At 37.8% G+C, this 23,303-nt stretch overlaps 7 protein-coding genes, 1 non-coding gene and 1 pseudogene across 11 annotated transcripts; 6 read left to right on the top strand and 3 right to left on the bottom strand.

The window, feature by feature from the left end:
- Positions 1-845: 845 nt before the first annotated feature.
- fbxa-58 lies at positions 846-1,709 on the bottom strand (annotated as a pseudogene). Its single transcript has 2 exons — positions 1,097-1,709; positions 846-1,055 (listed from the first exon to the last, which is right to left on the bottom strand). Coding segments are annotated over exons 1-2 (823 nt in total).
- Positions 1,710-6,426: 4,717 nt separating this feature from the next.
- C29F9.6 (histone acetyltransferase) lies at positions 6,427-8,154 on the top strand. The gene is made up of 7 exons (NM_064743.4): positions 6,427-6,497; positions 6,584-6,609; positions 6,657-6,756; positions 6,802-6,911; positions 7,322-7,412; positions 7,475-7,900; positions 7,948-8,154. The coding sequence occupies exons 3-7, from the start codon at positions 6,732-6,734 to the stop codon at positions 8,016-8,018; spliced, it is 723 nt and encodes a 240-aa protein (NP_497144.3). The 5' UTR covers positions 6,427-6,497; positions 6,584-6,609; positions 6,657-6,731; the 3' UTR covers positions 8,019-8,154.
- C29F9.15 lies at positions 6,953-7,083 on the top strand. Its single transcript, NR_101778.1, has one exon. It is a non-coding gene; the product is annotated as an Unclassified non-coding RNA C29F9.15 (non-coding RNA).
- Positions 8,155-9,033: 879 nt separating the features above from the next.
- C29F9.5 (histone acetyltransferase) lies at positions 9,034-10,438 on the top strand. Its single transcript, NM_001368613.2, has 5 exons — positions 9,034-9,107; positions 9,154-9,299; positions 9,343-9,469; positions 9,753-9,863; positions 9,918-10,438. The coding sequence occupies exons 1-5, from the start codon at positions 9,080-9,082 to the stop codon at positions 10,289-10,291; spliced, it is 786 nt and encodes a 261-aa protein (NP_001355379.1). The 5' UTR covers positions 9,034-9,079; the 3' UTR covers positions 10,292-10,438.
- A 1,520-nt stretch (positions 10,439-11,958) lies between these two features.
- pals-24 (DUF4200 domain-containing protein) lies at positions 11,959-16,214 on the top strand. The gene is made up of 10 exons (NM_064745.6): positions 11,959-12,040; positions 12,085-12,116; positions 12,161-12,222; positions 12,269-12,299; positions 12,681-12,731; positions 14,205-14,282; positions 14,698-14,751; positions 15,494-15,571; positions 15,620-15,793; positions 15,845-16,214. The coding sequence occupies exons 1-10, from the start codon at positions 12,016-12,018 to the stop codon at positions 16,163-16,165; spliced, it is 906 nt and encodes a 301-aa protein (NP_497146.2). The 5' UTR covers positions 11,959-12,015; the 3' UTR covers positions 16,166-16,214.
- On the bottom strand, positions 13,029-13,557 carry C29F9.12 (uncharacterized protein). The gene is made up of 3 exons (NM_064746.3): positions 13,502-13,557; positions 13,357-13,454; positions 13,029-13,306 (listed from the first exon to the last, which is right to left on the bottom strand). Exons 1-3 carry the CDS (start codon positions 13,542-13,544, stop codon positions 13,259-13,261), a joined length of 189 nt encoding a protein of 62 aa, NP_497147.1. The 5' UTR covers positions 13,545-13,557; the 3' UTR covers positions 13,029-13,258.
- Positions 16,215-16,301: 87 nt separating the features above from the next.
- Positions 16,302-19,495, top strand: pals-23 (Protein containing ALS2cr12 (ALS2CR12) signature). Of its 3 annotated transcripts, NM_001384001.1 has the most exons (7): positions 16,302-16,409; positions 16,457-16,585; positions 17,146-17,433; positions 17,480-17,647; positions 17,698-18,159; positions 19,284-19,375; positions 19,420-19,495. In NM_001384001.1, exons 1-5 carry the CDS (start codon positions 16,329-16,331, stop codon positions 17,941-17,943), a joined length of 912 nt encoding a protein of 303 aa, NP_001370514.1. In that variant the 5' UTR covers positions 16,302-16,328; the 3' UTR covers positions 17,944-18,159; positions 19,284-19,375; positions 19,420-19,495. The 3 variants fall into 3 exon arrangements, with proteins under 3 accessions (NP_001370514.1, NP_001379740.1, NP_741063.1); NM_171857.5 differs by lacking the exons at positions 19,284-19,375; positions 19,420-19,495 and having other exon boundaries at positions 16,315-16,409; positions 17,146-17,209; positions 17,261-17,433; positions 17,698-18,043; NM_001393245.1 differs by lacking the exons at positions 19,284-19,375; positions 19,420-19,495 and having other exon boundaries at positions 16,452-16,642; positions 17,093-17,433; positions 17,480-18,012.
- Positions 19,496-21,669: 2,174 nt separating this feature from the next.
- nhr-280 (Nuclear Hormone Receptor family) lies at positions 21,670-22,274 on the bottom strand (the record flags this gene model as incomplete). The annotated part of the gene is made up of 3 exons (NM_064749.2): positions 21,670-21,954; positions 22,001-22,164; positions 22,258-22,274. The coding sequence occupies 3 exons, from the start codon at positions 22,272-22,274 to the stop codon at positions 21,704-21,706; spliced, it is 432 nt and encodes a 143-aa protein (NP_497150.1). The 3' UTR covers positions 21,670-21,703.
- Positions 22,275-22,470: 196 nt separating this feature from the next.
- On the top strand, positions 22,471-23,275 carry C29F9.2 (uncharacterized protein). Its single transcript, NM_064750.7, has 5 exons — positions 22,471-22,548; positions 22,605-22,639; positions 22,686-22,795; positions 22,930-22,984; positions 23,034-23,275. Exons 1-5 carry the CDS (start codon positions 22,482-22,484, stop codon positions 23,166-23,168), a joined length of 402 nt encoding a protein of 133 aa, NP_497151.1. The 5' UTR covers positions 22,471-22,481; the 3' UTR covers positions 23,169-23,275.
- Positions 23,276-23,303: the final 28 nt, after the last annotated feature.

Here is a 23,303-nt window from a genome sequence, read left to right on the forward strand (position 1 = left end):
TTAAACTTACAATCAAACTGAAAGGGATCTTTTCATATTCAAAAGAAAACAGTATGAAAGCTCTTGAAGCTCATCACTTTTCCATTATTCTCTATTCTGCTTCCTTAGTTTTCACTTATCATTTTCCTTTTCACATTTTGCTATCGTTAACTTTTGCAGAGAAACACAAAAAACCTTGTGACTGCGGAATATATGTATTTCCAACATTAAAAATTAGGAATTTTTTTAATGAACTGTTATAACTGAATTAGATTTATTAATATTTCAAGAAGCTAGATAACCAGACAACAAAGTAAAAACAATTGGGTTTGATAAAAAATTATGCCAGTTTTCCATCAATCTTTTGTTCTATATCAGCCCACTCAATACAGTTAATGACGTCATTGCTTTTGCGTTTCGATTTTGGCCTGAAAACAAAATAAGATTATTTGTAGGTTGAATTGAAAATGAACTCCTCAAAAAAAGTTGTATAGTAACTCTAAAGAGAAAAATCGTCAAAAGAAGAGTGCCTATATTTCTGAAAATTGCTGGAACTTGGTTTTAGCGTCAAGGATTTGTAATAAATTGTGATCAGCCCAATCACATCAAAGTGTCATTGAAAAACACTGAAGACCATCTATAGTCTGAAAATCCTGGTAAGACACACACCAAAAGAGAAAAGTGACTGCCTTTGAAGTGTCTTTTGATTTATTCACAGTAATAGAACAAAAAACATACACGAGAATTGGCTTTATTTATTTAAAAAAAAACAGAAGCAACATTAAAAATTACAAAATCGCGGAAAACAAATTTTTCAGACTGTTTCACATACAATCAAACTGACAGAATCAGATGGGAATGGATTTTCACAATCTTCTCACATTCAATTGAAAATGATTTGAATTAAACTTCCAAAGCGAAATATCGAATGTGTCGTTACCATTTGGAAATTCAATCTTAAATACGTTTCCACCAGTGTAGTCCGGTTTGAATACTTTTGCAATTTCAATCGGATTTGACTTTGAATTTGCCAATTTTAAATCGCAACTTTGGAATGTACTTCTTCTTAAAAGATCCTGAAGAAAAATTAATTGAATGAAAAACAGGGTTATCTTACATCTCTCATTTGTATTGCAGCCTGTGCTGGAAATTCGTCAGTGTAGTCAACAGTGAAACATTTGAAATGAAAAAAATGAACAATCATTGTACTGGCAATCTTAGAACCATCAATTTTAACTACTTCTGCATTTTTCCATTGCTCCAATTGGGTTATACGTTCAAAACGGTCTATTGACTTCATTGACTCCATACATATTAATTTAATAGTTTTGAGCTCTTTAGCATCAAACCATGAAAGAATCGTAAGGACTTCATCAAAACCGAAAAACCAAAGTTCTATTTCTTTTACATGAATACATTTTTCGGCTTTGAAAATCTTAATGAAAGTTGTAACAATGTCGCATCTATTTCCCGAATAGTTCGAAATTACAATTTTCCCTGCGTGCTTCGATAATATCTTAAAATCCTTGGCCGCTTTTTCCACAAAGTTTTCTCCATCAATCAACTTTGTCTGTTCATTGTGAATTACAATCGAACTCGAACTGCCATTTGCTGCAGTATTAAATATCTCGACTTTATCTTTCCACAAGCGTAACCTGATGCAATCAAAACGTAATCCAAATTTATCGACAGCAGTTCTCAAACTGCGACAGACTTTTCTCGCTCTCAGTCTGTAATAAATAAATCTTATTTGGGTGTGGCTATGAAGTTACTTTTTAGAAAATCTCCTCTATTGATATTTTAGCTTGGAATGCAAAATAAGCCTTTTTTGAAATCGGAATGAATAGAATTGTGCCAAAGAACAAATATTTCTTAAATTCTGCGCAGCACATTTAATGTTTAATTGTACTTTTACAAAGGACTAGCGGGCCCTGCGGGCCCGCCAGTTGTAGGGGGTGTAAGGCGAGTCCCCTTGCCGGGCGTAGGTTCTCGGCTTCGCCTCGAACCTGTTAGAGGGTTTGTGAAAATTTCAGTAGGTCAATGGGAGTCTTCTTAATTTTTGAGTTCGGTTTGACCAAAAACAGATGCACCCGATGAATCAGTTAAAGCTGAGTTTTGATTGATTGAAGTTTGAGGAGGCTTTATATTAGGGGAGACGTACCCATATTTTGTATAAAATTGAGTATTTCTATTCGAATCCCGATTACTCACAAAAAACAAAAAAATTTATCACTTGGCAGAATTGAACCAACTACCAAAAGTCCTGCAGTCATACGCACTAACCACACGGCCATGCGGGAGACACCTCAAACTGGGATGTAGGGAAGAAAATTTTCTGGAGGAAGTCGTCTTTCGATTCCGCTTTCTTCAATTACTACTATTTGGGGAAGAAGTTCGAAAACCGTTTATCACTGATAAGTCAGCGGAAAACCTAATTTTTGAAAATTTTATTACAGCATTGTACTCATCATAAAATTCCCGAAAGGGAGACGTACATTTGAGGGCTATATCTTGTACACAGACAGATGTATAGAAAAAAAACAAGTTTTGGCCTGAAAATTAAAAAAAATAATATCTCTTGGCAGAGCATTGCTAACGCGACGAAACTTCATCTTCCATTAGATAAAATCAAAAACTATGAATCAAAAATACATTCCGCAAAACTTTAGTGGAAAAAATGTTCAGGAAACCCAGGAAACCACTCCCCCCAATACTAAATTTTTGAATTATTTTTTTCTTGAAAAATTTTCCCACTGAACTTTTTACAAATTTTGGATGTCTCGATGCGTCTTGATGAGACCTACACGTCAATTTTTGGAAAACTAAGAAAACTTGAAAACTGACCGAGTTATGATTGAAAAAGTAGATTCGCGAAAATGGGAAAGTGTGCAAAATGTGGCACTTATTCGTCTTGCTCGGCCGACTCATAAAACTTTTCTTAATTCTGAGTTGAAAATCGTGTTCAGCGTACTCTTTTACGTGGGGTAGAAAAAAAGGTATCGAAAAAGATGAAGTAGAACTTGAGATAAAGACGAAAAACTACTTTTTCGGAAAAAAAATTTTTTTTTGGCAAAATGGCATTTTTTGGCCTTTTGTTTCATCACAACTTTTTGTGCAGTTTTTTGCTCCCCCGTGGGGTGAAATATTTCTAGTAAGCTGTCAAATATTATAAAATTCAGTCAAACGGCTCTGGAGTTATTAATGAAAACGAAGTGTGACATTTTTTCGCAAGCCAAAAAAAATGCGAAAAAACGCGAAAAAGGGGCGGAGTCGCCACACTCGGCATTTATTAGAGGCTGCTTGGCAGACCGAATTTTGAAATTCTTTTTTCTCCACATTCACAAAATATAGCGACGTGTGTTCATCTAAAAGGGGGTTGATTTTGGAGCATCCTGTCGGCTCCACAAGCGGAAAACCACACCCCGCTTGTTTTTGCGCACACCGAAGTACTGGCCGAAAACCACTTTAAATTGAAGGAAAATTCGAGTTTATGTTCAAAACGTTTGAAACTCGAAACTTAAGGTCTCCTTTTCAATACCTATCCATAGTATCTAAATTTGTAGTGATATCTCTATCCGCTATTTTAAAAACGATAATTAAAGTTTTGCCAAAATTTCTGCACCTCCCCCCTTTTCTCACACACACACACCCACCTCCCCTTTTCATATTTGGTGTGTTTTCGGCCACATTTTCACCATTGTTTCGGTCAAATCTCCGTTAGTCTTGCTCCTTTTTCAAATTTTTTTTTGGAAAAATGTTCATCACATCGAGAGGAAGCGGAAAATATAATTTTTTGTTTCAAAAAAGGTAAATAATAGTCTCAAAAATCGACAAAATGAACACTTCTTTCAAACAATTTACATTTTTCCATAAAATTCACAAACTTTCCACTATCGTTCCGGTTTTTATGTTAAATTTAGAATTAATATAATGATTTAAAATGGAATCTCAAATCACAGCTCGATCCGATCATTTTTCGCGGAGATAGGGTATTTAATTTTTTCACATGGAAATCCAGTTTTCCTTTGTTCCTGGACAAGTTTTCAACTAAAATTGTGATTTTATGTTTTAATTTTGATAATTTTCATTGAAGCAAGGTAGACAAACTAAATTTGGTCGGTCTTGACAATTTTCAGCACATTGGTGGAAGTTTTGAGCTTCCAGGCCTTCCCAGAAGGTGATATGTTTCAATTTTTGTTATTTTTTAAAATAATAACCGCCGTATTATTGTACTTTTACGCCAATTTCAAAAATTATTTAATTTTTCTCAAACTCCTACTATGAGCAAAGTTATGACGGATTGAAGTCTTAGTGCATAACTCCTCACAGGCCGCCTCTCCTCACAAGAGGCTGCATGCGTGCGGGTGGCTGGAAAATGTTTTCTTTCCAAAAAAAAACATAGAAAGGCACTTTAACTCTAAGAAGAAGTTCACTTTGAACATATACTTCAGGCATTGCAGGCCGGAGGCCTGCTGTGCGATTACAACTGTTTCAAGCCCAGATTGTCTGGATTAAGTGCCGCAGGCACTCTTACTCTTAGAAGACGCAGTCAACCTTAAATCATTATACCAAGGCAGGCCGGAGGCTTGATATGCGATTACTCTTAGATAAGTTTGATTTAGAAAGCTTTTATTATTTTCAGTTTTCTAAAACAATCCCCATTCCCGAAGGGCTGGGGGCCCACAGGCGTTCACGATTTTCCAAAAAGTAGATATGTTATTCACTCGAACCTAACAACCAGGTTCGAGGGCCGCAGGCCCGAACACTCTTGGAAACTATGGGCTGGCTTTGATCCTATCCTAAGCAGATATGTTATTCACTCAAGCCTAATAACCAGGTTTGAGGGCCGCAGGCCCGAATACTCTTGAAAACTGTGGGCTGGCTTTAATCCTATTCCAAGCAGGGCTGTTATTCACTCAAGCCTAATAACCAGGTTTGAGGGCCGCAGGCCAGAATACTCTTGAAAACTGTGGGCTGGCTGTAATCCTATTCCAAGCAGAGCAGGCCGTATTCATGAGTTTTCCTTTTCCTTCACTGTTTTTTGTAGTTCACAGTGATGATTGAAGGCACGCATATATTATTGATAAAACATTCAAATTATTCTTGAACAAAAACTCAGCCTAAAATGATTGTACAGTGTTGGTTCTGGAGCAACGAAACAAAGTTTAAAGATATTTCACTTTACACAATAAGAGCTTCGAGGCGAAGCCTTGAACCTGAATAGTCAGGTTTTCTAAACATATACCCCACTCCCGAAGGAATTTCAAGGAGATCTCGAATAACCCCATACCAGGTTAGAGGCGAAGCCGAGAACCTTCGCCAGCTACCTTGCTAATAACTTAGAGCGAATTAACCCTATCCCCATTCCCGAAGGGCTGGCGGGCCCATAGGCCCGCTAGTCTTTTATATTTGATCATGCTAAACAGTTTTATAAAATAAAAAAGAATGACTCCATATGATTTTGCCGTACTTTTGAATTTTTTAGAATAAACTTCCGGACAAGCTAGCATACTTTTTTGGCATTTTCTGGTATAAATGACAATTCTAAACAGTTTTATGAAAGAAAAAAGAAGCAATTCATATGATTTCCCGTACTTTTGGAATTTTGAAAATTACAGTTTTTGGCCAAATATTGCATTCAAAAAGGAAACTTTTTTTGTTTTTTGAAATGAATATTGTAGTTACAGAGATAAACTCATCTAAAAGAAGAAACAATTTGCTATTTATCTAGTCAGGACAATTTTTTCTGCATAAATATAACCGAGGTAAAATAATTTTTTTGGAATTCGGAATAAAATTTCACAGCTTAAACTGGAATTTCAGTCAAATTTTGAACGGCAAGAAAAAAAGAAAAAAAAGGTCAAATTTTGAAGCTACTTTTTTGATTATGTTTCAGAAATTTTGGATGTTTTTAGATAGTTTCGAAGAGAATTTTAAATTTTTGAAATTTTCAATAAATTGACATTTGAATAACTAGAGTTTCAGTCAACTCTAATTTTCTCATTGATTATATTTAAAAATTAGAGTTCCACAAATTTCAAGTAAAACCAAAAATGTATCCAGTGTACCGTATTTTCTCTTCCAGTTATTCTAGTCAGTTTCTCATTTGCCCCTGACACCTGTTCTTCACAAGCCCCTCGCGTGCCCATAACTGTGACATAGAAGCAGAGAAAGAGAGGGTCGGTGCCTGGCCCATCAGTCGACGGCACCTACCCCCCTCCGCTCCATGTTTATCTTGTTATCTCTAACCGTCTCCAGTTTTACAGTACCCTCTCGAAGTTGTAAAAGGACTCTTCTCTTGTTTTTTCCAAGTTTGAATCTCATAGATATGATATTATTTTTCTGATATCATTTTTGGATTCTGATCAGCCCATAGAATTCTACAAAGAAATTTTTTGTGGACTCTGAGTCATGTGGATTTGCCCCAAATTTCCAATCGAATATTTGCTAGGATCAGAATCTCTGGATCGGCTTGCTCAACTAGGTCTGAGAGCTCGAGTTCGCCCAGATCAATCTAATGGTAGAAGCCTGTAGTCTATAAGTTTCGGGCCTGTTTTCTGACCCCTTAACTGCCATAACATTCACATCTGTCGCGGGACACCCTTAGAGAAGCAGAGAAAGAGGGGGTGGTGCCAGGGCCCTCTGCATCTCTGTGACCTCCTAATTTACAGTCTCTCAGAACCTTCACACAGTTTCGAAATCAGTTGTTTCTGGCCTAAAATTTCTGCGATTTTCCCAAATTTACTGATCCGATGACTATTCCCAAGAACCCGCAAAGTTTGTCTTTACCTTCTTTCCTTTTAATTACCTAATAAATTTCAGCCTTACACCTCTCCAACATTCGCATCGTACAACCACCTTCCGAAGAAGATTTGGCGCTATCTACTCTCTCCCGCCAGCTCGGGCTCATGCTCCACGCCGAACGATGTCAGGTGAGTTACTGGAAAGACTCACTGGGGAACTTAGTCATTTGGCATGAGGGATACGTGATAGGCTGAGCTGAAAACCTAGAAGTTCTGTATCTCTGCGAGCTAGCATGGAATTGGAAAAAATCAGCTGAGGACTTTGTATCAGGGTTGTAGTGCAACTTGCTTAAGGAGTTCTAGAGCGTGTGCGGGGGCCGAGATGGAGGCTTTAGCGTCCCAGTTGTGATCTTGACTCCCTATAGAGCGCCTTGGGCTCCTGGCCGCGCGCTCCTAAAGCCCAATGCTTCCTAATCCAGGTACAAAGTCTGCTGAGAAGCATGCATTTTCCAATTATAGTCAGCAAAGGTATCAAGCTTGAAAAGTGTTCAGATATCTCGGATCTTCTAAAGACTCGATTCTCTAGTTTGATTTTGCAGATCGCTGAGCAATGTCCTGTTCCGCAGTGCTCCACGATGAAGGAGGTGATCGGGCATATGATGACGTGTTGGAATGGGTTTCAGTGTCCCTGTAAGTTCAGAAGAGCCCCCCCCCCCCCCCCCCCAATAGTAACCTTATCCCTTCAATTTCAGCCGAACACTGCACTTCGTCTCGTATGGTCATCCACCATTGGACACGCTGTACCAATGCGGAATGCCCGATTTGTGGAGCACACAGGACTGCACAGAATATGAACGCGTTGAGCACAATTCCTATCGTCAAGGATCCCGAGCCAAGACCTCCAGGAACCTCACAACCGTGGCACAGTGAAGTTCCGAAAACCGATAGAGAGGCAGTTATTGAGAGAATCTCCAAACACATCATGCTCCATCCGCAAAGATTCGAGCCAATTTGGAAGATAAAGGAGGACGCGAGGGCTGCTGAGCTTCAGATTTTTGAAGCAGCGGGGAGTAGGGATGAGTACTACCGCATGGTTGAGGAGCGAGCTCCCCGCGAGCAGGACAAAGCTCCTGAGGGCCCTGGCCAGGAGGCACAAAAAGAGGAGAAGGGGGCTGGAGGTAGACTTTTAGTCAGGTGTAATTTAAGTAATATGGAAGATTTTCAGAGGAAGATCCTGATGAGGTGTTTGATCATATGGAAGGCACTTCCAAGGACTTCCAGGGCTCCACAGACTGATGATCGCCAGCTTCACAGAATCTCAAATTGCAATACTTCTCATTTTAAGGACTTCTTTACAATGACTTTTTCTTATGTTAATTGACATTTTTATATCATTGCTCAAAAAAAGTATAGAAAACCAGTAGAATAAAAAAACAAAAAAAAATTTTGTTCAGAACTGGGTGAAGGGCTACTTGAAACTTCAGTATTTGGAAAAAAGTAAAAAATTCTGAAAGAACCTTTTCAGTAGATTCTTAGTCGGCTTCAGCATCACAGCTTTGGTCCCTTTGCACCACAATTGCCCCCATGGCCTTGCGGGGAATCTAGGAGGTACGGGACCCAGGAGGTACGGGCCCCCACAGGTATGGTCCTCACAGGAACGGGCCCACATGTACGGGACCTAAGAGGTACGGGTCCCTACACGAGCTCCACAGACATGGTCCTTTCGGGTACGGGGTCCACAGGAACGAGAACCACAGATATGGCCCAAAAAGTACGGCCTCACATCTACTGCCCCTACAGCTACAGGCTTCCGAAGATTTAGCCCCACACGTACGGGCCCCACAGCTTCGGGCCCACAGCTTCAAGCCCCTAATAAGCTATGGTCCCTTCCAACACAGACAAAGCTCTTGGGCTCGCGGTCCTTATCATTCTGCTCCAACACGCCATGCGTGGGCCAGCTCCACATTATCACCCGTCATTCAAAACGGTTCCAGATACTTTGTCCAAAAACTCGTTCAAAATTGCGATACATATCACGCAACACACTTTTTATGGGAAAATGTGTGATTGAGAAACACAAGCCGGTGCCGGGGGGGTCTCCCGCTCTGTGTCTCTGAGACTCCTATACATTTACTGTGTATATTGAATAAAATCAATGTATGTGTGTCCAATTTTGCGTGGGCTTGGTACAGCTCATTCATAGCGTGACACTGGTTCCAGATACTTTGCCAATTGGTGTATTTAAAGAAGTGTGCCAAATTATTTCATTCATTTCCTTAAATTTTCTTTTAAAATTTGAAATTCGTTGCGTTTTCAGCATCTCCTGGTTCTACTCCAACTTTTGACCCATTCTAGAAATGTCGGAATCCCTTGAGGAAGCGCTTAGTAAGTTACGATCCTTCGCACCTCTAATCTCGCCTGAACCTTTCAGTCGAGGACCTCTCCAATCTCCGAATCTGTGTTACCTCCGATAACGTCCAGCAACAACCCAGGGTCTCAACAGCCACGATGAACACGCTGATCTCCCGTCAACTAGGGCTTCTGCTTCACGCCCACGAGTGTGTCCGTCGGGATATTGTGAGTTTCTGGGCTCCCGGGGGTTCTAAGAAATATTTTACAGAAAATCCGTGAAGCTGCCGAGAAGAACGAGCCGGCTCCTCATGCAATGTGTAAGATTCAGGATTGTGTGATCATGAAGGAGGTGCTGAAGCATATGACGTCGTGCAAGGAAGGACCCAAGTGTAACTGTGAGTGAAAATAGATGAAGGATTGCTAAAAGGATCTAGACGGTGCCGCGCTTGAGTTTCAGCAGGCTGAAATGACCCTGAGCCTTGTAAGTCTGGTCCCATGCCTGACCCTACATCATAGCCTGATCCTAAGTCTAAGACTAAGCTTAAGCCTAAGCCTAAGTCATGGCCTAAGCCTAAGTCATAGCCTAAGCCTAAGCCTAAGCCTAGGCCTCAGCCTAAGCCTAAGCCTAAGCCGAAGCATAGGTCTTTCCTCTAAAACCCACAAACCCTGAAATTCCAGCGGTCCACTGTGCTTCCTCCCGCACCATCCTCAGCCATTGGAAGAAATGCTTCAACGAGGAATGCCCAGTGTGCAAGCCGATTATTGAGCAGCGGACTGCTCCTCCTCAGGGTAACTATTTGAGATTCTACCCCACCGGCTCAGTAAATCGGCCTATTCTTTCAGACACCACCCCTGCGGAGCCCAAAAAACCAGAACACGACCAGATCTGGCACCTGGAAGTCCCCAAAACCTACCGAAGCGAACTCATCGAGAAGATCTACAAGGGAATCATGTCCAATGTGAAGCCGGGTACCCTGTCCGAGGCCCAAATGGATACCTGGAAGGAGTACTCGAGATCTGCGGAGCTTCAGATCTTCGATACCGCCCAAAAGCTGGAAGCGTACTACCATATGGCTAGAGAGAAGGTTTGCCGCTACCAGGAAGGATTTCCAAGACGTCAGAAGACGGAGGAGAAGGATGAAAGTGATGGTTCAGAGAAGGAGGATGAGGCTGACGATCGCTTGGAGGGGACTTCCACGGACTACCAGGGTTCCTAATCACCTATCAAAAGATTTCATGTTCAATTGACCAAATCACTACTGTAGTGGCTGAATTTACCAACTGTTAGTACAAGAATCTTAACCATGTCTCTTGTAGCTTCGTTTAACCTAGTGTTTCCTGAACTTTGTATCCTTGGAATTTTTTTTTGAAATAAATTACTCTCTGGCATAATTCATTTGTTTTCAATTTTGATGCAGAAGACTCGAAGTGGAAAGACCTTAAATAAACAAAAAAACATAACCAAGGTCACGGGGAACACCTGGTGTTCTTTTTTTCACTACGGATTACATGTTAATTAATAACATCTAAGTTTACATGTTAATTTGTAGGTCCCTAGCCGTGTAAAAGACTGAAAAAAGCGTTTTTTCTGCAACACCTGATCATGGAAAATTATAATTTTTTATAAAAGAGGTTTTACAGATTTTATTACTGGTGGATGAGCGGCGCGATTCTGCATTCAATTGATATTAACTATAATCCAGTTGTTGTATGTTGTTGTTGTAAAATGGCGCCCCTTCTTTTTGTTTGCGAAAGCCACCTCAAATATTCGATTACTCCAATGGTATCCTTGTTCATTCTTCAATAATTTCTCATAAATTTTCACTTGAACATTGCATTTTAGTGCCTTTTGGGGAAAAATACACAATTTTCATTGATTTTCACATAAAATATGAAGTTTTATGAGAGAATTTGAGAATTTTCGAAGCGATTTCGAACAGTTTATGAGTAACGATACTCGTATACCTCCAATACTATTTGAATTCTTATTGGTATCTCATTAAAGAAATTAGCAAAGTTTATTCCTTGACATTACAGAGATTGCAAATTGATTTGGCGGAGTTGATGAACAACACGGATTTTATTGCAGTCTGCACACATCTACCGCAAGCTGTTGAAAAAAAAATAACCAAATGATTTTGTTTTATGGAAAGAAAGTTAGAGCCTTCAACGTGCATTTTGCAAAAATCAAAGGCGATACCGAGAAAGAACTACATCAAATTGTACTCGTGAATGTCAAAGAGCCCACATATCCAAGCTTCTAGTATTAATGATCTCAAGTCTTTTAATGTATCCTTGAAAATTCCTTAAAATTTCAAGTGTGTTATTAATGATTTTATCCATACAAATCGGGCAAGACTTTGTTTTAAATTCGGAATCTCAATAGAAAATACTTTATTCGACTTTCATCTCTCTGGACACCTTCTATAAGTCGGTCGATTTCAGAGACGTGTGAGGGCGAGCTTCGTAAAACAATGATAGAACATAAAACATAAAAAACCAGATCATGAATAATTATTGAAATTTTAATGAAAAAAAGAATTTATAGATTTTTCCGGGCCTCCAGATTTATGCTGATTGCTTCAGTCCACTTTTCTTTGTTTTTCTCTGAAAGTCTCTACTTGAATAGTGGAGGCTCAACTGATAAGGAAACTGTTTATTCATTTGCTCTTGATTAGAGCATACTGACTTCAAAAACATTTTATTTACGTTCTCGAAATTTGGTAGAGAACTTCTTGTAGATAATTTTGAAAAATTCAGTTTCAGCTATTTCAACATATTTCAAAATATTGTTTAAATTTTCCGGTCTTGATACTCAGTCTGACGGGCGGGGCTCAAATTGGAAAACTGATAGTGAGAGCAAGCAATTCTAATGCGTTTCTTCTTCCAAACATTATGTTTACTTATTTCCTTGTGATAATTTATGTTTCAGCACACAGCTATGACTGCTCGAAAAAATGACGAAGGTTTGTGCTCTGTTTGTTCTTGTTGTAAATATGTATAGTTTTAGATGCTCTACAAAACCTTTCAAAAATAAATTTGGTTGGTTTTGACCAGCAACCCTTCAAATATTTGATTTTTAACAGGAAAACACGAATTCTGAAAGTAATGTTAAATATTTGTTGTTTTTGCAAAACTTGGAAAAACAGTAAGTCGAAAAAAAATTTGTCGATTAAAATTTTGGTGATTTTCAGCGAGAAGATGATGGAGACGGAACAAGCGGAGGTAACAAAAAAACTGTATTTTTTTTGAGATTTTCAATTTTCCCAAACTACAGTAATCCTACAGTACTACAGTACCTCTTTAGTACTACTGCAGTACCCCGACCATATCCGCCATTGGTCTTAAACCAATATCCCTATGAAGACAAACAATCAATTTTTCTTAAACTAAAGTAATCCTACAGTACTACTGCAGTCTCCCCATTAACCCCAAACCAAAATCCCTTCATTAATCCATAACTTTGCACACTACAACGACTACATAGACTGCAAACTATGGGCAGACCCACCATTTTTTTTAAATATATAAGTAATGATAAAAATTGGACCGCAAAAACTTCTTGATCGCGCACCCGACACATTTTATGTCAAAAAATTATTTCAGCGGAAGATGCTCAGATTAAAACAAGAAGAGCAATTAGAAGAAGTGATGAAGGTCAGTTTTGCCTCAATTACGTGCAATACCTCAAGCATATATTTAATGCAAAGCATGAATTTTTGAAGCAACACAAAAAACCTAACGCGAACTCTCAGATAAACCGAACCACGCAGGCGCCGCTCCAAACCACGCAGGCAACGCGTACAAACCACGCTCAAGAATGCCAGTCCCTGCGTGGTTTCAACGCGTTGCCTGTGTGGTTTGGAGGCGATGCCTGCGTTGTCTTGCAGCAATGGCAGTTCGCAGCCCGCTCCTTCCCCTTCCTACCGTTTAACCATATAAAACGCAAATTACGATTGTTTCTTAAAAATATTGTTTATTTCTAAACTAAAAAAACAAAAATTACCAAAAAAGTCACGAAATTTACAGAAAATCTGACTAATTGTGATGAAATTCCTAACAAAATCTTACAGAAAAAATCGAAAAATAAGTACAAAATTCTAACAACGAAAATCTCAAAAATAACAACAAAAAAAAGGTTGAAAAAATTTAAGTCTATTAGCCAGTTGTTTTCGTCCCAGTGATCAGTGTGATGAAGTTTCCTTTTCCTTGCTCATGTTTTTGCGTTCGAACTGAAAAATTATTGATTTTTGGAAATACAAATAGAAAATACGTTGCTTACAATTTTTGATCCACCTGTCGGGAGAAAACGTCTCCAAAATCGGCACTCAATAACTTCGAGCTGACACTGATGGTGTGAAGGAGCTCTGGAGGAATTGTCTGAAAAATAAACTATTGTAGCTAAATCCGGGGATTTCACAACTTACAGTTTTCGGTTTCCTTTCTGGGTTTACGGGCTAGGATTGACATATTTAGCTGAAAATATATATTTAGTTTCATAAAGACATGGTAACAAACATTAAAGTGCTTTTCGCAAGAAAAAAGACGGGTAAATCAACTAAATTGGGAAAAAAAATTAAAAGAAAAGCTTGTCCGAAAGGAGTACGCAGCCATTGGCCTAGGGAGCCCGCGCGTGGCTGAACGTTGGCTGCCTGCGTGGTGTGTAGGCGTCGCCTGCGTGGTTTTGCAGCCACTGCCCACAGCTGCCCACCGTTGAGTCGCCTGCGTGGTTTCTAGGCGTCACCTGCGTGCTTTTTGGTTGCCTGCGTGGTCTTGACGCGTTGCCTGCGTGGTGGGCAGTCACCTGCGTGGTTTGGAGCGGCGCCTGTGTGGTTCGATTTATCTGAGCTGTTCAAAACTAATAGGACATGTGGTGTCAGAGTGTCCCATATCGGTTTGATCTGAACTACAAAAAATGCGGGAGAGTTCTCAACTGATTTCGCGCGATTAAGAACGTGCTGACGTCACATTTGATGGGTGAAAAAATCCCGCATTTTTCGTAGATCAAACAGTGATGGGACATCATGACACCACGTGATAGGAGAAACAATCCTAACATTTTAACTAAACTTATTCTTTTTTGAATGTTTCATTGCATCGACACAACGTTTACAATTTTTATCATTTCAGTTGATAGAGATTACGAAAAATTCGTTGAAGATGGATTTCCAGAAAAAGAAACAAATATTGAAGCAACACGCTGAAAAGGTATTTGTTTCACATAAATCTTATTTTTTAATATTTTATTTTTGTGATGAAAAATTTAAAGGTGGGGTAACTTATAATAAACCAAAACGGCAGAATATCATAATAAAACACTTTCAAAGTTTTGGCAAAATTGAAAATTTTAAAAAATGTTTCTAAAGCGGTTGAGAATTTTGAAAAATTGCCCAAATTTAACGAAACTTTCAAAATTTGTTATTTGGTCATTTGTTGATTTTTGTACAATTCTTACTGTACAATTTTTTACAGTTACCTATTCGGTTTAGGGCTGTAATGGGGACGTCTCTCCTAGTACTCATTGATTTTTAAGGAACCTATACCGGTTCCTGCTAACAGAAAACAAAATCCCCACAGGAAATCTGAGTAAATATAAAATAAATAGATAAAATAATTATTTCAGTGGAGGATGTTGAAAGAGCAACACAAAAAGGAAATCGAAGAATTTGAGAAACAGGTTCAGTTTCGTTTTTTTTTTTCATTTCAAAATATTAAAATAAAAAATGTAAGCAACTGCCCTTTGGCGAATTTTCTGTTAAAAAATTTGGCAAATTGGCAAATTGCCGGTATGCCGATTTGCCGAAAATTTAAATTCCGGCAAATTGATTTTGTCGCTCCAGGTTTTTTTAAACAATACGTGCATATTTCGATAATTTTAGTACTCCCCCTTTAAAGGTGGGCCAGTGGGGATTTTGTCTAAATGCACGTTTTAATGGTCCAAAACAACCAAATATCATAATAAAACACTCCAAAAAATTTTAGATTTATCGTAATTTCCGGTCAAAGTTTTGGCAATTTGCCAAAATTTTGAAAAACACGAGCTTTTGAGGAAATGTTTTAATACAAACAATTGAAACAAAATTAAAACATAAAAAATGTCGAAAAATTTTTTTTTGGTCGACTTCCAAAATTATGAGTGGCAAAAACTGAGCAATTGCCACTTTTTGACAGTAAATAAACAATTTTCAAAATTGTTTTGAAAAGTTTTATCATGATATTTGGTCGTTTTGGGACTCAAGGAGTGGTTTTCAACATTTTCCCCACTGGCGCTACTCCACCTGCAAGCGCAATTTGATTGTGAACCAGTAATCTAGATGCGCCCTCTCCATGCTCCAGGAGGAGCAATTTGTCGTATTTTGTAGTTCTAGAGAGATAAGAGACGTAGTGATAAAGTTTCGCTACAACTACCAATATTTCAGAATGCGGATCAAAAAGAAACTGACGGAACATCGTTAGGAAAATTACAGGATCCGCTGAAACCTCTTCTTCCTTTTTTTGTAAGTTATTCTACACGTATTGCTAACGAAAATATACAATTAATTTAGAAATCACAAAGGGATGAATTTGAAAGAATTCGCTATGATCCTGAACTTGCGGAAGAACACTTTATCGAGGCTTATAAGAGGAAGAAAAGTGTCATTACGGAAGTTTTTGACGAATTTGAAAATATTCTATGGTCTGTTTGTTCATTCAGCGACAAGTTGACATCCATAAGCTGTGTAAGAGCAATTTTATGCAGCATCTGTTATATATTTAATAAGGTCTTACAGTACAAAAAAGAAATGGACCCGGATTGCCTAATAGAAAACGTTAACACTTTGTCGAATGAGTTGGAAAACTTTGAGAAAGTTACTGCAGAGTTTACCAAGTATTTGGTGAACACCGATGGCATTCATCCGGATTTATACAAAGCCTGCTCGGATTATAAAATGCGACTAGAAACCGTAATGAATGACGAAAATGTTTTTGCAATTTTGATGCAACTCCCAGAAGCAATTGCTGAAAGAAATCAGGAGGACATTGATTTCTATGTCGATTTAGCAGAAAGCTTGGAGACCGAATTATTGCCTTTCCTTCCAGAGTCTATTTAAAAATAATCGAGTTAGGTAATAACTCTCAATTTAAAAATTTGATCTGAACGTTTTACATTATTTTATTTTCATCCGCAAAGATCGGTGCGATTTTTATACTTTTTGTGATTGTCTTTTAAACTTTGTGTTTTTAAAGTTGAGTTTTTTCGCGGATATTGATGCAATGAGCCATGAACTGCTGTTCTCGAAGGTAAAGCTCAAGATTAATCAATTTATAGATGACTTGAAGTCGACTGATAGTTTGGTGGGTTACTTTTTAACAAACAAAAATACTTTTGTACTGAAGTTCAGTGGAATGAAGTTCGCTTCGATGCTCATGTTGATAAGATATCGGACTGCAGAACTTCTATCAAGGAGCTTATCACTAATTTCTTGGAAAAAACGAACAAAAACCCCGGCCAATTCCTCACGGCGCAAGGGGTTAGTCGATTCTCTTACAATGGAAGTATTTTGAACTAATCCCGGACTTCTGAATATGTGAGTTGAAAGAAGACTTTCCAAATAAGCCCCTACAAAAAATTTAACGGCAGAGGAGCACTTTGAACTGGAAAAAAATTGCAATGAATTTTTTTAACGATTTTTTTCGAATATTGGTTTTGCAGTTCCAAAAAACTTTCAAAATTGTTTTCATAACCTTAAACAGCTTTTTTAGAATTTTTTTTTGAATGATAAATATTTTGTTATTGACTTATTCAAAAAATTTCAAAAAATTCCACCAAAAAGTCCTGAATGTTTACCGGCCCCTGAACATCCTAGAAATCATCAAAAATCTGCAAAAATTCACATTTTGAGCAATTCTATGGTTCTCGAAAATTTTTCAGTGCGATTTTTCTCCAGTTCAAAGTGCTCCTCTGCCGCTAAATTTTTTGTAGGGGCCTATTTGGAAAGTGTTCTTTCAACTCACATAGGCTTCATTCAAAATTGCAGGATTAGGCCGAAATACTTCCCTTGGTGTTCTTTATTACATTACTTTTATGCAGAACTTTGCGACCAGCATTCTTGGCATTCTTAATGATCGCTTCATGATTGCTATTGTCACGAAAGGTCTGTCAAAAGCAGATGGTGAAGAATTTAAAAGTTATGGCGAACTCGCAGACAGTCTGATCAACAACTTCAGAGTGCAAATTTCCAGTCTCAACAGCGTTAAACAAGAACTAACAAGAAAGCGGGAACGTGTAGGAAACGCTAAGCCAACCATTGATAAATTTCAAACCATTTTATACTGGACCAATGCGATTAGGACAAATATGTCGATCATTGGAGCTATTGTAATAAGACATTTTTTGGTTTAGTTTGACTTCATAAAAATTCCAGATTTACCCAATGCAAAGGACGGTTGTAAAAGTCAATGCCAAGACACTAAATTCTCAATTTTCTGCGATGCAAAAAAACCGAGAAATACTTGAACAATGTCATGACAAGTTCAAAGAGTTCCTGAATAACGACGCTCGTGTTCCTCCAGAACTATTTGAATCCTTCTCGGTATCTCATTAAGGAAATTAACAAAAAATTTTTACTCCTCAACATTAAAGAGATTCCAACTTAATTTGGCGGAATTGATGAACAACGCGGATTTCATCGCAGTCTGCACACATCTATCGAAAGCAGTTGAAGAAAATAACGAGGAAATGATTTTGTATTACGGAAAGAAAGTTAGAGCCTTGAACCAGTATTTCGCAAAAGTCACCGGCGATACCGAGGAAGAACTACATCAAATTGTGCTCGAGAATGTTCAAGAGCCCACTTCTTTCCTTCAAGTTCCTAGTAACCCCACATAAATTAAATTAACTCTATTGATGATGTCAAGTTTTTCAACTTCCCTTGAAATTTCAAGAATTTTATTAATAATTTTCTGCATGCAATCTCCATAGAAAATATATCATCTCTCTGGACACCTTCTATAAGTGGATCGAACCCTTCGATCCATTTCACAAACCTAGTGGAATTCTTGTGCGGAGAGCAGTTCAACGGAAAATTGCTTTGTCTTTCTAAGGGTGAAACTTCATTCCAACTCACATTCCGCAAGACTCCCTTTGCGAGACAAAACTTGGACCCGCATGCAACAAGTCATTCAGATTTTCCCAGTCTAATGAATTTCGAGACTTTACAGGGTGCGCCATAAGTATGGTAACACATTCGCGGCTCTATAGCTTCCCGTGTGGAGAGAGTTATTACCTCAATTTGTACAAGTTTTGTTCTCCATAAAATACTCTCCAGATTAACTATTTGAATTTTCAAAATATCCCCATCCGCATCGCTGCAGGTCTTCAGAACTTTTGAGATCACGATCTTGATGGCACGCAAGTACTCGGCATTTGGCTCTAGCTTCTTGCCCAAGTTTAGCCCAAAAAAATATTAACTTGGATCAGAAGCTGTCTACACTTGGACCAAAGTTAGGCAAAACTTTGGCAAAACTTGGATTCAAGCTTTACCAAAGTCTAACTTAAGTTTCACCCAACTCTTGCCAAACTTTGGCCCAAACTTTTCTTATTTTGTTTCAAACTTGGCATTCTGCGGGAGTTCTACATTTTTTTCGACGAATCCATCAAGATTCTTACAAGTTTTTATAGTTCAATGCTCTTGGTCTAGAGATTCTTTAAGAACAAAAATTCAAAAAATTTCTGTCATGGTGTTTTTGTTATGGAATGTGGCAGTAGTTAAAGGCTTGAATTCAACAGAAAATTTTTATTGCTACAAAAACAGGCAAAAACGCTCCTTCACTTCTTTAACTTTAAATTTAACATAAAAATAAAACATCTGAAAATTATTGGCGAGCGTGGGACGTGCGTTTGTGTTGGAAGTGCCGCGTGCCAAAACAGCGTTTCGGCGAAAGAGTTTGTCAGATTGCCGAGGCGATTAAGATCGCACTTTATGGGGAAACATTACAAATTTTAGGTCAAATTAAGGAAATTTATCCAGCTATCAGTATTCGATAGAAAAATGTACGTATGACGTGGCAGTCGCGCGAAAAACTCATGTAAAAGAGCGCATCTCGTGTTACCATACTTTTGGCGCACCCTTGTAGAAAAAAGATGTGTTATGATATAGGCAGAAGACTGTGGTGAATGAAAAGTTTTATATAAAAAAAATTTGACGCAACGCATAGAGTATCTTCCAGATTTATTCATAAGAAGCTCGAGTACTGGACCAGATGACGGAAGCTAGAAGGAGCACGACGGCAGCACCAACAGCACGAGCAAGACTAACACGGTAGCTTGGCGAACAGAAGACTGATTTATTGATTAAATTTTTAGTCACATTGTCAACAACACAAACATATTTCACCTTTCACGACAAAATAATTAATTTAATTGTAATAAATAAATAAATGTTTCAGTTTCTCAGTTTTTCAGCAAGTAGCCACATATCAGAACGGAGCTTGCAGTGAAATATCATAAATACTTCGAGCAAAGTTCCCAAAGTAAACATTCTTTCACAAAGTACATGTTTATAAAAATCTAGCAGTGTTACATTTTAGGTCACACAATTCCAGCCCCATAACTATGAGATAAAAAGTTCCAAAAAGGTTAGAGTTTTCGAATTTCAGCAAAAAAATAATACATGATTTCTAGGGATTATTTTATTTGATTTAAGCCGGCCTAGATTCTTGAATTTCAGACCAGAGCTGCAATAAAAAAAAAGAATTTTTTTTTCCGTGGAAAAGTGTTTTACATGGAAAAGTGTTTTGTGACGGAGGCAATTTATTTGAGCCCGAAACTTTAGTTTCTGTTAATCAAAAATAATGTTTTTCAGTAAAAAAAACTGTGTTCCGTGTACAGTCACAATAATTAATTTAACGCTAAACACTTTAACCTGATGTTTTCATTCAGGTTTTTAATTAATCTGTCCCTTTTTCTTTTTCAAACAGCTACCAGGAGCAGACTATGACAATTCGTCGGATTTTTCGGATAATTTTGTTTTTGAGCCGGCAACTCTAGTTTCTCTGGACCAAAACAAAAGTTGTTCAGTCGCAAAACAGTTTTCCCTGGATTCGAAGCACCGAATTTGTGTTGAAAATAGCTGAAAACACAGCCGGAAAGAAATTTTATTTTTTAATTCATGATTTTCCCTTTTGCAATTCTCGAATTAATCTGTCCCATTTTCTCTCTCAAAAAACAACTATTTTCAGTCTGAGTACTCAGACAGGTGCGAGTCACGGCTAACCGACTCAAAATCACTGCTAATTAGCTTTTTGACCAGGGATAGAGTCAACCTGGCTAGCTCTGGTTTCTCGCTAATTAGCTCTGGTTTTTTACTAATTAGCTCTGGTTTTTGATACCGAAAATGAAAAACTTTTTTTTGACAGTTTCCTGTCCCCGCAGTTGTTCCCACCTATTATAACCCTCTACCTTTACAAGTGGAGCCGTCTTTGAAGGGTGAAATGAGTTTCTGCACAATTGAGGATTTTCGTTGATTTTTCGGCATTAGCCGAACAAACATCTGTAGTTTCTTCCTCTTTTTCTTCTCTTGAGTTGTTCGTGGCTGGCGGCATGAATTCTCCATCGTCTAGAGGAACTTCCTTTTCCCCATTTGAAATTTAGAATTATACAAAAAACTATTTAAAAAGTTGAGCAAGTTCAATACCACACGGTAATTATGACTAACAATAAAAATAAATAAATAAGTTATTAAAAATCAGGTTCATAAAATCAAATGAAAGAAAACAAAAATCAATATTAATTGCTAATTAGCACGGATTTTCTGCTAATTAGCAATGGTTTGCTAATTAGCCGTGGTTTTAAGCTAATTAGTTCTGGTTTTTTGGTGTTTTGCTAATTAGCATTGATTTTGAGTCGGTTAGTCGTGACTCGCACCTGTCTGAGTAGGGCCTCCCTTTACTTTTTTTATTTTTTTTTCTGTTAACATCTATTACAATTGTTACTTTTTACGTGTATGGAGTTCGTTTTTTTTTTTGGCAGAGGTGAATAATAAATCAGGTCACTTCTGGATTGTTTTTTATGAAACCGTAATGATCAGACATAATAGAAATATGGTTCACTGTTAAAATAAATTATAAAATTTTCAGATTGGCTAGTATTTGGAAATGGGGGGAAAATTGCACTTGTCTAAATTTTCCGTTGAACATAAAATTCCTTTGAAAAAAATCCACATGACTTGTGTGTACGCGAACTGATAAAGGGGTAGTACGCTTATTCTGTTTTTTTTCAGCCAATACTAACACTATCTACCTGAAATCTAGACTCAGTCCCAGGTACCGTAAATTTTATTCTGTAATTATTTAATCATTTGTCCTAGGGTTTCCTAATAATTTTATCCGTAGCATTTTTTTTTTGAAAAAATTACTCTCTGGCACAATTTATGTAGGTTGCAAGGATTCCAAATACTTCAATTACATAATTTTTCTCAAAAGTGTGAATACGATGCCCGGAGAGACCTTGAATAACGCAGTTACCACCTGCCTTTTGAAAAATGGATCATGTTTTATAAAATATAATCCAGGGATGCAAACTTCAATTTTTATAAAAAAGTGGAGAACAATTATAAATATTATTGAACTGGCGCTTAAAAGTATTTAACTCAGGTTACAGCTTCAAAACAATTTTTTACAATCTGGTTCACTTTTGGCCGATTCAATTGAAACAAGACAATATAATTTGCGAGATCACTATAATGAACTTCAATAGCTTGATAAACTCCGAGTAGCTCAGTAAAACGAGCTGGTCCCGATTTTTGATTATTTAATAGGCAATGTTGAAGAAGTGCAGAGCAATACAAGTTTCGATAGATGGTTAGCAAGAGCTTTCCGTTTTCAGAAAGTTGCAGTAGTGCTGAAAAATTTTAAATGAGCTTACTTTCTGTAAAATTTGAGCTTACCTGGATTACAAAAGATCAAAACACTTAGCAGCAGGTACTCGTCATTAGTTATTTCAAAAAAAAAAGTGGTGTGAGGTCCCGTGTAGCGTCGGCCGCAGTACACAGATTGAGATAGCGCGGGCGGGCGTGGTGTGCCTTTTCTCGCCTTCGTGGATGACCTACTCCTGAATTGAAATCGACGTTCAATATCAAATTGTGTCCAATAAAAATTTCAAAAATCGTACTAATATTTACTTACTAATATCTAGAACTTGTACCTGGTTCCCGATAGCATTTTTGTGAAAAAAATAAACAAATAGGTATATATAGTTGTTGAATTCAAAAATAAGCCTGATAACAAGAAAGTGTGCTCATTTTTATCATTTGGGCAGCGGCCGGTTTGGTTTGGTCAGTCGGTTAATTTTGTCGAGGCAACCCGCGTATTATACTTTCTTATATTTAGGTTCTGCTTACAACATGTATAATTTCAGTTCAAAGGGGTATGAGTGCTTCTGAAACTAGGAGCAAGGTTTTGACAGATGAATCTACTGGAAGTACAGCAATTGAAGGTAAGTCCTTGTCAGTTTCTAAATTTTCTCCGTTTTATCATTTTGAAATTTTTTAGAAAGCCCCAGAAACCGGCAAAATGAAGAACCAGAGGTAGGCGCTAAATCTTTCAGGCAAAAAAGAAAACTTTGCATTTCAGCAAACTTCCCAAACCGAGAATTTGCAAACTGACCCATTCAATGCTAGAATTTCTGAAATTTTCGAGAAACAAACTGTCGCTTTTGAAAGACAAATGATGATCAAAGAAGAGTAAGACAAATTTTTATTTGAAATAAATATATTAACCAGGATGCTCGGCAATCGAATTTTCGGCAATTGCCGGAATTGCCGGAAATTTCCGATTGCCACGTACCCCTGCTGATATTAACTAATTTTGTTTTCAGAGAATTCATGAGTCAAATGAAGGAAAGGGAGGAAGTTAAGCTCAAAGATCTGGAGGTGAGGTTTTTCTTAAATTTCAGTTCGCCAAGTAAACGTAATTTTTCAGACAAAGCTAGAAAATTTCGAGAAATGGCGCAAAGAAATTCGACTGGAAGGGGCTAAGGAATTGAACATAAAGCTTCACAGTGAGCCAGAGGTCTCCGCAGAGCTGGAGCATGAAGGAGGTCTCCAGGAGAAATAGCATGTTCACCGGTGGATTTTCTAATTCAATTGCACATAATTTCCTTTTTTTTTAACTTATTGATACTATATTCTCTAATTTATACTCAAAATGAACCAAATTCCGTCAGATTCATGATACATGGTACATCGTCCC

This window comes from Caenorhabditis elegans, chromosome III (assembly GCF_000002985.6).
Source record: "Caenorhabditis elegans chromosome III".
In the NCBI taxonomy this organism is placed as follows: domain Eukaryota; kingdom Metazoa; phylum Nematoda; class Chromadorea; order Rhabditida; family Rhabditidae; genus Caenorhabditis; species Caenorhabditis elegans.